The 13461-nt window shown below is 42.3% G+C and overlaps 1 protein-coding gene across 2 annotated transcripts; it reads left to right on the top strand.

Moving 5' to 3' along the window:
• Positions 1-2576: 2576 nt before the first annotated feature.
• On the top strand, positions 2577-7643 carry LOC123160732 (zinc transporter 10). 2 transcript variants are annotated; one of them, XM_044578577.1, is made up of 4 exons: positions 2577-2846; positions 3031-3088; positions 3171-3748; positions 6706-7643. In XM_044578577.1, the coding sequence occupies exons 2-4, from the start codon at positions 3034-3036 to the stop codon at positions 6712-6714; spliced, it is 642 nt and encodes a 213-aa protein (XP_044434512.1). In that variant the 5' UTR covers positions 2577-2846; positions 3031-3033; the 3' UTR covers positions 6715-7643. The 2 variants fall into 2 exon arrangements, with proteins under 2 accessions (XP_044434512.1, XP_044434511.1); XM_044578576.1 differs by having other exon boundaries at positions 2579-2846; positions 3171-7643.
• The last annotated feature ends 5818 nt before the right edge of the window (positions 7644-13461 follow it).

The raw sequence follows: 13461 nt of genomic DNA, 5'->3' as shown, positions 1-13461 counted from the left end.
CTCGCCTGATGCCGCTACACGAACACGTGCCTTCTGATCTGATCGCTTTCTCTAGATCAACCATCCACAACATCAAATCAAATCTTGCTCATAATACCACTTGTTAGAATAAATCCAAGGCCATTGTCGATCATCCGAGGACCAAGCAATCACAAAAGCACGACACCGAGATTTGTTAACGAGGTTCACCAATATGGCTACATCCCCGGGGCTTGACTACGGACGCTCCTCCCCGTGACACCGTCACAATACCGCACCCTGGCCACCCGGGCGCCGGCACATGTCGTTGGCTCCCCCTTGCGCGCCTGTGCTATTATGTTGGCATAGGTTACATCGTGTGTCTACCCCCGATATATATGAGAGGTCTAGGATACAAGTGTCCTACTAGGACATGACTCCACATCCTATGTAAACACAATACAACTATAAGTCCAACTGTAACCCATCTTGTACATAATATTCGACACAACTCCAACATGAATCGCCGCCTTCCGTCCAGGTCGCTCGTCGTTGGTGGCACACCGACGAAGTATGCTTACCTCTCGTACCCAATAGCAGTACGTATAAACCATCGGCGCCGCAAAGGCACGGGGAGCAGCCGAGCAAGTGTTGTGTTGCCATTAGCGGACGGGCGGCGGCTGCACCGAGGAGGAGCTGGTGATTTCCGGTGTCCAGAGCGTTCACGCAGTAGTGCGGAAGTGGGAGAAGATCGGGGGCTTCGTCCGCGAAAGTGGAAGATCTGCGGAGGAACGGGGAGGAGAGAGGAAGTGGGAGAGGAGATCGGCGGCTGCAGCTAGGAAGATGTAGGGAAGTGGGAGAGACGGATGTGGGTGGGCTTCAGACGCGATCGTGGGCAGAAGAAGGGTGTACATGGCTGTGAAAAAACCAAATGTGGGAGACGTATCGGTACCAGAGAAAACCGCTTGCGGCAGAGGGGACGTGTGTACGTGGGTGGATCGAGGTGACAAAGTGGGGGGCGTATTGATCGATAGCGCTAGGAGGTGGTCGAACCATCATGACGTTGGATTCTTCTTTAAAAGTAGAGATATATGTGTTCTCAGATCCAACACTGATTTCGGGGACCAGACGGACATCAAGTATGGATGACATACACGCGGTCTATTCTGAACATGTCTACAGGAAGATCATGGACATGTGTATGGATTATGAAAAAAATTGTATGGTGAAATTACTGCCTGCCGAGTCTTGACTAGATTAACTTTCATTTAACATCTTGTATTATATGACGCGAAAATGATGCCTTAGAATTTGTAGTTAAAATCATTTTGCAATAGTTGCGGTTCTGTAAATGAAGAATATATTCTATGTTTAGAATTTTTCTACAGAAAATTTATGGCTGCTGTTACAATATTCATGCAATACAGTGGGGGATTGTGGTGAGAAGGGGTGGATAGTTGGAGCAATGGAGAAGAAAATGGTGCATTTATAGTTACTATCCTAACAACTTATTTGTATAGGTAATGGTGAGCAAAGCGATGACATATCATAGATGGAGTTGCAGAAAAACGTATTTGTTGATAAATATTATAGGTTGTCTGACGAGTCTTGTCTAGATTAACCTTTATTTAACATGTTGTATTATATGATGTGAAAAAGATGATGTAGAATTTGCAGTTAAAACCATTTTACAACAGTTCAGTTCTGCGAATGAAAAATATAGTATACGTTTAAAATTTTACTACAAGAATTATTCCTTGCTATTACATTTTTGCAATAGAGTGGGGGTGGTGGAGGTGAGGGGTGGATAGCTAGAGAAATGGAGGACGAAAGCTGAATTTTATAGTTGCCATCCTGACAACTTATTTCAAAGCGATGACACTAGATGGAGTTGTGGAAAATTCCAAGCACATGAAAGGGTGAGGAAAGAAGGGACAGTACACATTGTATTTCACTATTTCTACATACCGTGGTTATAGAAAGAGATGGATAGTATAGTGGGCGTCAAAGAAGAAAAATGGGATATTCCGTGGCAACGCACGGGCATTCAACTAGTGTAAGCTAATAAGAGAATGTAATACATGATGGTTGGGAAACAAGTTGGTGAAAATTCAACAATGCTAGACCTACGTAATCTATCTGCATAATCCTACGTTATCTCCTTGCTAAACTAATCAGGCACCCCCTGGTTTTCACGGGGTGGGACCGGGCCTAATTTTTCGTTCAACCAAATTAGCCCAACTCAGCCAGTACGTAAGTTTACGTAGGTAAATCACGTAGGTATAGCAAAGTCCGTGAAAATTATTGGCTCCTGGTCATTAGTTATACTGACCTTTTTTTATTTTCTCTAATTTCTAACCTTTCGAAAAATATTAGTGGTTGTTTAAAATCAACAGCTTGGCTCCAAAGCTGCCACAGGTCACAGCTATGCATCGGCTTTGTAGTTTATGCACGAAAGTCAAAGGCAGGCACGCACAGGCACAGCAACTGTTGATGTGCAACGGCATCGTCATTGTGTCGACATCGCACCTCCGCATCCAGACATCCACACGCAAACGGTAATAAAAATGGAGAATCCAAGCCCACGCGCACGTCCTCGTCTCACGGCGTCACCCGGCGCGTCGGCCCTGGCCCACCCCACGACGGCCCGCCGGGCGTCGACGGGGCGGGATGACAACATGCGGCGGGCCGATGTGGAAAAGAGAGAGAGGCAACAATCATGCATGCGCCTACTGATCTAGCTTAGCCGAGGTACCTTGCGTCCTTCCATCCCTCTCCTCGCGTGCGTGTAAACTCCGCCCGCCTCTGCTGAAACTCTCGTCCGACTGTTCCGGGGGAGAAGAGGGAGACGGCTGGATTGAGCGCAACGGCGGCCGGCGTTCCTCGAGGTGAGAAATCATCTTCTGTTACAGTTCGCCGGCACGATCAGCTCGTGTTTATCCTCCTGCTGCTTTCTTTTCATGTGTTTTTCCTCTGTCTTGCCCGAGCGAACGGCCGGCCGCCGGCAAAAACCCGTATTGTTTCAATTAATCCGAGGCTCAGTAATTCGTTGCTGTGACCGATCGATTTCAGAAAATGGAGCCGTACGTCGTCGCCCCCTATCTTCGCGCCTACCTACACCGATTCGCAGGTAGAATGGTCGATGCCATATGGCTAGCAGATTTTGGGGTGGCATCGCTTTGATGTATCTGAAAAGTTCTGATTGGTGGCAGCTTCGGTGTCCGCGGCGAGCTGCGACGCGGGGGAGGTGGGCGGCGATGTATGCCGCGACGAGGAGGCCGCGTTGCGGCTCAAAATGGTCGCCGTCGCGGCCATCCTTGTCGCGGGGGCCGCCGGCGTCGCCATCCCGCTCGTTGGCCGTAGGTGGCGTGGCGCGGATGCAGCCGGTGGTGGCGGGTCGACGTTCGTGCTAGCCAAGGCCTTCGCGGCGGGGGTGATCCTGGCCACGGGGTTCGTGCACATGATGCACGACGCCGAAGAGAAATTCCAGGACCCTTGCCTCCAGGGCTCGCCGTGGCGGCGGTTCCCTTTCGCGGGCTCCATCGCCATGCTCGCCAGCCTCGTGACGCTCGTCGTGGACTTCCTCGGCACCCAGTTTTACGAGTGCAAACAGCGCGAGGCCGCCGCCTTCGCCGCAACGAGCGCCCAAGATGAGACGGCGGCGTCGCTGCTGGAGGACGGGAGGAATGCAGGGGGCGAGAAGCGTGAAGGAGGGGTGCACGACGGCCACGGCCATGGTCACGGGAACGAGGCGGGCCCGTCCCAAGCTCGTCAGGTGGTTGTTTCCCAGGTACGAAGACAGTGGTTACCCAGCATAATCGTAATGAACTCATATACGGAGTACTAGTATCACTTGCTTAGTTGCTAAACATGTTTTTCGAAGATGAACGAACTTAGACAAATCTTACCATTAAAGAAGGAGCGCGCATATACTCTTGGTGCAACTTCTTTAATACAGTAAAGCTGTATATCTGAAGTTCTGAACAGACGGGGCTAGATCTGCTGACGCTTATGTTTGTTATTAAAATTATTTATACTTTCACACAGTTTGTTATATCTGCTCTATGGGTTATAAATATAGCAAAAATAAAATGGTATAACCTCCATCCGGAATTTACCGTCGCTAAAATGAGTGTATCTAGATGTGTTTCGTTGTGTAGCTGAAATAAGTGTATCAGACGCGTTTCAGTGTGTAGATACACTCATTTCAGTGTAATCTTAGCCATCCAAATCATTCTAATGGCTTGAAACTAAGTTGACTATCAGAAATTTGGTTTGGATTGCACATTTAGTTATCCTTTATGACTAATTTCCATTTGTTAGGAAAATGGCATACTCTATTCATCATTACTTACCACTAAGTTACTATGCTATTGTTGCTAACCTTATTTGTTGCTCCAAACAATGAATTGTTATAAAAAATGCCTTTCCTTATTATAGTTGTGCGAAGTTAGATATCTAAGAAAAGGCTGAGTGTCCGAATCTGATGGTATGCTATAGTAAGAGATGTAGTTTATATACTGAACTTAGGTAAATGACAATACCACTAAACAAGCAGGAAGTGGCTATTCTGCACCCGGGTGTGAACAGTAAAATAAAAAATTATCAAACAAATTAAAAAATTCAATTTTTTTGTGCTGCAAGATGCTCAAATGTGTGAGGTTCGTGCAAAATTTCAGCTTGTTTGGACATCCAAGGATCTTGTGGCAAAAAGGACAAAATTTGGGTGTGTGAGGAAGTTTTGAAATCAACACTATTCACACTATATTTTGTCTTTATTGCCATGAGCTTCTCAAATGTCCAAACAAGCTAAAATTTTGCACGAACATCATGCATTTGAGGATCTTGCACCACAAAACATTTGGATTTTTTTTGGTATTTTTTAAGATTTTTACTATTCATCGGGTGTGATGAGCCTGGACACCGAATTGAATTTTCGGGCAAAGTGATTATTACATACCTACTGCGAGTGTAACCTTTTTTTTGTTAAGCTACACCTAAACTAACACGGCTAGATTTGTCGGTCATTACGTTGATAGTGAGTACTATATACTTTGAAACAATTAGTTTATTTTACTATATGATTAAACCTAGCCATCGGATCTAATATAATGGCTTAAGAATAAGTCAAATATCTGGCCATATTAACTATCATTTACAACTCATCTTCTCAAATCACGAGGAAAAACTGTACAACCAAATCATTGTTCTTAGTAAAGGCCTATAATTTATGACCTTATTTTCTTCAATGTTTTGTTACAAAAAAATAATGACTATCATGCATTTTCTTATTAAAATTGCGCAAACTAAACCAAAAGGCTGGGAGTTCCAGATATAGTAGCATTCCATTTCCAAGAGATGCATTTTATATGCTGGACAAAACATTTGTTGCAATGTATATTGCTAGTATTTGCAATATTTGAGAACCAATACACGCATCTAAACTCACATAAGAGCTTAATGAACAACTTTGACTAGAAAATAGCGAAATAGTGAATGACATATCTGAAGATCCTGTGTTGTAGCACCATTTATCCCAAATGAGATTGACCTAACCATGCAACGTGACGTTTTCCCCAATGCCAATGCATACATTCAAGACTTAATAACATGTCAAGAAACGCATGGCCTTGTTGATGTGAAATAGGACTTAAAATCTTCATTGTTAAGGCTTCACAATTAATCTCCACCAAAGATTTCAATCATCCCTTGCACGAACTTTTTGAAGCACTCAATTGCAGTCCTACCACGAATCTTAATGTAGTCACCGACCATGTCCTTAGCATACCATACAAACAGCGGTGATGAACTCATATACTATCAGTTCCTTGATTGCTTAATACGATTTCTATAGAAGAACACACTTAGAAAAATGCTTTGTATAGAAGAACGAACTTAGAAAAATGTCGGTACCAATAAAGAAGCGACATATACTCTAGATGCAACACTTATGTTAAGATATATCTGAAGTTCTAAACTAACGCACCTAGATGCCTAGATTTACCGATGATTGTGTTTGATATTAAATTTCTAATATAGAAGTTACTGTACCAATATAAATATTTCCTTGATATAAATATTCTTAGCCACCCAAATAATCTAATAGCTTGAAATAAGTTGAATATCTAGAAATTATGTCCCATGTTAGCAAGTTTATTTCTTAACTATACTATGTTAGTTATCCTTAACAACTATTCTTTTTGAATTGTAAAGAAAATTGCACAACATATTCATCATTCCTTATTCACGAGCTAAAATTTCTAACCTTATTTGTCGCTTCATGTGTTGAACCGTTAGAAAATACTATGGTTGGCATGCCCTTGTTTTGTGTATAATTTGAATTACTACCAGAATTATCTAAACATAGAGTTGTAACCTATTTTGGCCAAATTTTAATAGCCTACTACAGTGTTGCTATATACTTTGGTCATCCCTCCCCCTTTAAAGCTATACACTTTAACACTAAACTAAAATTATGCTATTAGCTTGCTAAATGCCACTATAACACTAGTTTTAGAGTCATTTAGCGACCTTAAGCCGCTGCTGCCCGAGGAGGGACGCACGTCGGTTCCATAAAGCCATCCATCTGTCTTACTCCTCCTTGTTTTTGCTATATTTATATGATGCATTGATGCAAAACTTAGTTTTTCAATTCGGATGGTTTTTTTTATGTATGAATATGTGTATATCAAGTATATGTGATGTATAATATATGATGCCTGATTTTATGCTTTTTTTCAATTTTAGAGATTCTAGAAAAATGCAAGATGGTTCTTAGCTTCCATATAGCTCTACTATAGATTTTCATAGCTTTTGGTCGAGACGCCGCTGCTGCTAAATGGCATAGCTTGCTATTTAAAACTTTAATTTTTTGCTTACTGCATGTACCGCTATAATCCGGCCCCCCACTGAAGTTGTGGATTTATATATGTTTTGTTGTATACCATTATATATTAGCCCACCAAGTCGACTTTTCACCTCCGGATAATATTGAAATATCTATGTCTTGGTGCAGCTTACTTTCTAGTTGATCAAATAATAAAATGTAGTCAACTCTGTAATTCTGTGGGGCCAAATAAAGTCGTTCCATAATTTTCATTTCTTGGACAGCCGCACGCTGTCAGAGGTGTTTGGTTTGTGGCAGTGATCTTGTCAAGAAAAATATGCTACTTTTGGTTCAGTGTGCCAATTATCTATGGACCACATGTTGTTTGCTTGTGTCTCATGCACGTGGTGTATATTGACTTCATTGTCATTTAGTCAAATATTCTTTTGTATATCAAAAGCGTTATATATTTTTAAAGGACGTGTAGCTAATTTTGGTGATCAAATTTAAAAACACTAGTCATGAACCCATGTGCATACATGTGCTACCTATTTTAGGAAATGCATAAATATTGTGAACCCACTGATGGCAGTTTCTAGCAATTAATATAGTAGTTTGGGTGGAGCTTGCTTTCTGTTTTTCCCCCTTTTTTCGGAAAGGGGCTTTGCCCCGGCCTCTGCATCTAGAACGATGCATACAACCATATTATTGATAATCAAAATGGTTCAAAAAAAGTCTTCATGTCTCAAAAAAGAAATAACAAAAGGCTCACAAAGAGCACAAACACAAAAACAGGATAGCCACAACTGGCAGGAAAAAATTAAGAAAGGAAACTAAACACCTATCCTATTACATGACCGCCATCCAAACCGATTGAAGATAGCCCGTGCTACCGTCTCCCATCGGATAGATCCAGTAACCAAACGCTCCCTCGCCTCCATCAGAATGAGTAGCGACCACATACGGATCAGTGTAGTGGCCTAGAAAATAACCTGCAAGAAATGAATATTTGTTGTTCTGTTAAAAACCAAGTCATTTCTGCAGTTCCAAACTGCCCATAATAAAGCACATACTCCTACACGGATATGTCTCACTGTTTCTGGACCTATCCTATCTAGCCACGTCCCAAATAACGTGTTGATAGTTTTTGGAGGAGTAATATTAAATGCTATGTGGACCGACCGCCACAAAATTTTTGCCAATGGGCAGTCAAGAAAGAGGTGTTTGATGGATTCATCACTATCACAGAAGCTACATCTTGTAGATCCTGTCCAGTTGCGTTTTGCCAAATTGTCCTTAGTTAGAATGACTTGTTTATGAACAAACCACATAAACACTTTGATTTTTAAAGGCACTTTGACTTTCCAAACATGTTTCGAATGAGGAATAGTGCTAGCGTTGATAACATCCAAATACATGGATTTAACCGAAAACTCTCCATTCTTAGTTAGTTTCCAGCGCAACTGATCGAGTTGTTGAGAAAGGTGGACATCCATCAATCTTCTCACAAGATGGAGCCAAGCTTCCCAACGGTTTCCCGCTAACGTCCCCCTAAATTGAATATTAAGAGGATTGGACTGTAATACTGTTGCATCATAAACGTCTCTTCGCTGAACAATATTATAGAGAGAAGGATATTGTAGTGCAAGGGGCGTCTCCCCTAGCCATGTATCCCCCCAGAATCTCGTGTAAATACCATTTCCAACTACAAATTTTGTCCTGTTGAAAACGACTGATTTCACTCTCATCAGTCCTTTCCAAAAAGGCGAGTCAGTCGGCCTTACTGTCACCTGGGACAAGGTTTTGGATTGAAGGTACTTATTACGCAGAATCCGAGCCCATGTGGCATCCGTCTCTACAGATAACTTATACAGCCACTTGCTGAGAAGACATATGTTCTTCACCTCTAAATTTTCAATGCCAAGACCTTCTTTTTGTTTACTGAAAGTGCTAGTATTCGACTAGAGGGGGGGGGGGGGTGAATAGGCGATTTTTATGAAAGTCTTCAAACAGGGGTGTTTCAAAGACAAACAATGGAAATGTATCCTATTGATATGTAGCGGAAGGTAGACTACACTAGACAAGTCATAGTCAAATAAGCAATATAATGAAAGCACGAAGACTATGAACAGGTAGATAGTATGGATCAGGATGGAAGATAGTATGAAGCCAAACAGACAATAGTCTTCACGCAGTGAAGTCAAACAGATCAGGCAAGCAGGCAAAGACTTCACAAAGACAAACTGTAGTAAGGTGAGAGAGGTAGGATAGAACCAGTTGCTCGGAGAGGACAAGGGATTTGTTGGACCAGTTCCAGTTGATGTGACAACTGTACGTCTGCTTAGGGAGGCTGATATTTAACTCAGAAGACCATGTCTTCACCTTATTCCCCTTGAGCTAAGAACACTTAGTCCTCGCCCAATCACTCTGGTAAGTCTTCAAGGGAGACTTCCAAACCTTCACAGACTTCGTTCACCGGCAATCCACAATGACCCTTGGATGCTCAGAACGTGACGCCTAACCGGCTGGAGGATTCACAGTCCTCAAGTGTAATAAGTCTTCAGATCACGCGGACAGAAAGATTTCAATGATGCCTAACACTCTTTGGCTCTGGGTGTCTTGGGCTTTATCCTGGCAAGGATTCTCTCTCAAAGGCTTCGGAGGTGGGTTGCTCTCAAACGACAAAAGTTGTGCACAAACTCTGAGCAGTGACCAATTTATGGTGTATGGGGTGGGCTATTTATAGCCAGGAGGCAACCCGACCTGATATGTCCAAAATGACCCTGGGTCATTAAGGAACTGACATGTGTCCAACGGTCAGATTTCAAACACACGCGGCAGCTTAACTTGGGCTGCAAGCCAATCTGACTCATCCAGCTCCGGATAAGATTTGCTCTCATTGTCTTCGCTCGAAGACATAGGATTTGGTTGAGCATCACATCAATCACTCTGACTTTGTTCACTTGGACCCCACTTAACAGTACGGTGGTTCATATGACTCAACAAAGAAGAAAAGGAAACTACGACACAACTATGTCTTCGCACTCCATAGTCTTCACACGATGTGTTCTCTTGTCATAGTCTTCAAGGTGAATGTCTTCACAGACCACCATTGTCTTCAATATCTTCACACATTTTTAGGGGTCATCTCTGGTAGGTAAATTGAATCAATATGGGACTACTACATGTGTTATCCTGCAATTCTCACAAACACATTAGTCCCTCAACCAGATTTGTCATCAATACTCCAAAACCAATTAGGGGTGGCACTAGATGCACTTACATTTACTTTCTTCATTGCATTCATACGATCACATTAACTTATGTGGTAAATGTTTGAAGAATAATAAAAACAGTGAACTTAGAAAAATCAAGCACCTCACAAATAATTAACCTTAATGCAGTATTTTAACTGTAATGCATTGCCCCACTCCCCTTTCTCAATCCTCCCCTCCCATCAATTCCTGTACACAATCAAACTTAATAGTTCAAAGCTTACCGTGTTTCGAGATGTTGAATCCATAGCATACGACATACCAATCATGTCTTTTTTTTTCTTAAGTTATCTAATTCCCAAGATCCAAAGAGGCTCTGTATTTGAAAATTCAAGACATGCGAGCTGCATTGGAAGTCACACATGGAAATGCAATTAAAAAAATGTGATGTGAACTAAATTCCAGGTATGCTATGAAGCTTTATTTAAGTCATTGGTTTCCACCTTCGCTACCGTGCTTGTCCGTCAGGGACATGGGTGGATTAATTGGTACATGGGTCGCTTGGATGCCCATATTGCTATAGGTCAGGAAGAGTATTTTGTATCTCTTGCAATTTGTTCCTATATGATAAGGTTATTAGGCACCACGCAGGGGTAGAAGGAAACAGCAAATGAGATCGTTATATGTCTATTGTTGGAAAAAGTGAGGTAGTTGTAGACACGGTAAACCATGTTTCCTTGGCCCACCTTGTTTTCTTGGGAGCATATATAAGCAGCACAATATACATAAGCACATTGGTATATTGGTCCAACTATCATATATTTGTTTGTTGTTCTAAAGCTGAAGAACTCATTTTTTTCCCCCAAAAACAACATCTGGAATCAAAGGATTAATGTATCAGGTAAGCTAAGTTGATAAATCTCTCTTAACATTGGATATATTCTTCACGATATATATTTGTGCACATATATACGAATGGGTGAAGGAGGAAAATAATTACACTCATACACATCAAAGAAATCTTGTGAGAACCCAACAATTTGGTATATGAGCTCAGGGGAGGTAACTCTTTCTAAGCTATAATTGCAGGCTAAAAAAATGTGCTCTTTATGAAGCTTCAGGTAACCCATCTAGCTCAACAGAGTGATATAATGGAGAGTGTGCAGATCTACTTCTCTAAGAGTGTCTTTTTAGGTGTCCACATTAAGCCTCGGGAAGAGCATCTGTTGTAGAAGAGGCACAAAACGAACAAGTGAAAATAATTATAATCAGGAGGGAGCACTTTTCACAGTATATCTTCTAACACCACACACCTGCGAAATGAACACAATACACACTAATTGCAATGCTTCACGCATATAAAAAATGTTACAATACTTCTTATGCTTTTTCCAGTAAATTCATGTGCGTCCATAAGAGTAACTGAATATATACAGAAAGCCTAAAAGGTTCCTAGTTAACTCATAACATAACAAATCTAGCGGATTGGAAACTAAACCTTGTACTCAAACAATGAAGTATCTGTAGAAAAGACCGGTAGATCTCGTTCTATTTTCTCTACCAGAACAGATAAAAATTAAATAAGTACATAAAATGTGGCAAAAGAGGATCATACCAGTGAAGTAACAACTGACAAACACCAGCTAAATCAGTTCTTGACGGCATGGGCATCGATGGGGTACTTGTTCTTTACGGAAGACTGCAGAGGAGTTGTACGCTCACGAGAGAACATGTGAGGATGCCGTATGCTATTTTCATCCAGCAGCTGCAAAGGGGCAATAGGTAAAATTTCCATGGTTTTGGTAGGATTAACATGGTCTTGAAAATAGCCTCTAATATATCACTGCTAATTGCTAGTTAAATGTGTCATCTTCAAACCTAAATACGGTCCATATTAATTGCCCTTGCCTTCTAGTGGGAAGTAAGAGTTCAAGATGGACATTTCACAAACAAAATAATAAATAAAGAGCTCATAACATTAATACTTGTGATCAGTGAAGCTTGCACGACGGTATATGAGGAAATAAAAGTCACGACATGTGAAGTTAGCTTTTTATCTTTTTGATACATATATTAATTAAATGGTTGTCTTTCTACCGTGATTTTCCCTCGTACATGTGATACTACTTTTTACTATGTATGTGCGCGCGCTTTTACTTGACAATTGTTCTTGCCAAATGTGGAAGTATAATAAGGTTATAATCAATAACCTGGAAATCTTGGATCCAAAGTTGAACATTCAAATAGACTTTTCCTTAATTATATTGGAATATTTAGTCACAATTGTGACGTTCATTTAAGAAATTAGTGAAATTTAATAAAGGATATGATGCGACTCAGGAGGCATTCAGCCGCCGCCGCCGCTAATTCACCATCTCAACCCTCCTCGCCATCGCTGGCAAAGGCTGTGGCGGGGCCTTCGCCCTCTCTTGTGTCCTCCCTCCTGAAGATTCCATATCCGCCCCACACCGTCTGAAGCTCCCTCTGATGTCCCTCCTGCGGCTTCGGCGGGTGATGCGCTAGATCCGGCCATTCTCGCAGCCGATCTGCTCGCTTCTGTGGCTTCTCATGGAGGCACCACGAAGCACTGATAGGCTCCTCCGTGGCATGGAGGTGAACGCCATGGGCCAGCATGGCCTTGGCCAGGAGGGCCGTGTCGCCAGTTTGCTTGGGCATGTGGCCTTTGCGGTGTGCCAGACGGCCACCCGTGGTCGTCCTCCTCCGTTGACGCCTTTGGTTGGGTGGCTACAGCCCAGTGGATTGTGGCCTTTCCCCACTACTAGTGTGCCCAGATCCGGTTATGTAGCTTGTACTAACTTGGTTCCGAGATGCTGAAAAGCTTGTTTGTGGGTTTTGACGGCTGTTACTCCTGTCAATCTGCCTTCGACGGTGAAATGCAATCTACGGGCGACGGCTTGACACGGAGAATATGGTTGTGCAGTGACAGTGGAATGGTCCAGCGTATGTAGCTGCTGGGATCGTAGAAAGTGGTGGAACAACTCATGATTGACTTTGATTCGTTGGTGCTTCTCGAGTACCTAGTCTAGAGCAGCGGGGTTAAAATCCTAGGTATGAGTCGAGTTGGTTTTAACTGACAATGGTGATATTTTTGTGCCGATACCTTGTTGAAGACACTGCTTGGATATGCTCAGACCCGTTCAGGGTGAAAACCTGGAAATCTTGCCTTTGTTGGTTGGATCCGTTGACAGTGTCGTCCTTCGTGAAGGCGTTGTTATTGAAGAACTTTTCTCACTGTCCATCTGGTGTCAAAAGTTGGTCGGTGCAGATATGATCATTGTTGTAGTTTATCGATCTTTGATCATTTGGTTTTTCTTCCTTGCTTAGGCATAACTTTGGTCTTATATGAGTTTGTTGTTTGCTAACGGGTTTATGTGTGTTGGCGTTGGTCGTATGCATCCTAACTATGCAGAGGTCGGGTGTGCACTTATTGTGTTTGTATCC

The sequence above is a fragment of the Triticum aestivum genome, chromosome 7B (genome assembly GCF_018294505.1).
Source record: "Triticum aestivum cultivar Chinese Spring chromosome 7B, IWGSC CS RefSeq v2.1, whole genome shotgun sequence".
Taxonomy (NCBI): domain Eukaryota; kingdom Viridiplantae; phylum Streptophyta; class Magnoliopsida; order Poales; family Poaceae; genus Triticum; species Triticum aestivum.
The sequence above is the reverse complement of the archived record's forward strand: the minus strand, read 5'-3'. Positions and strand labels throughout refer to the sequence as shown.

Bases quoted from the DNA above. Each gene is read 5' to 3' on its own strand.
- LOC123160732 (XM_044578576.1), top strand. From the start codon at position 3,034: ATGGAGCCGTACGTCGTCGCCCCCTATCTTCGCGCCTACCTACACCGA. The intron at 3,089-3,170 runs GTAGAATGGTCG...GATTGGTGGCAG, and splicing joins CTACCTACACCGATTCGCAG to CTTCGGTGTCCGCGGCGAGC.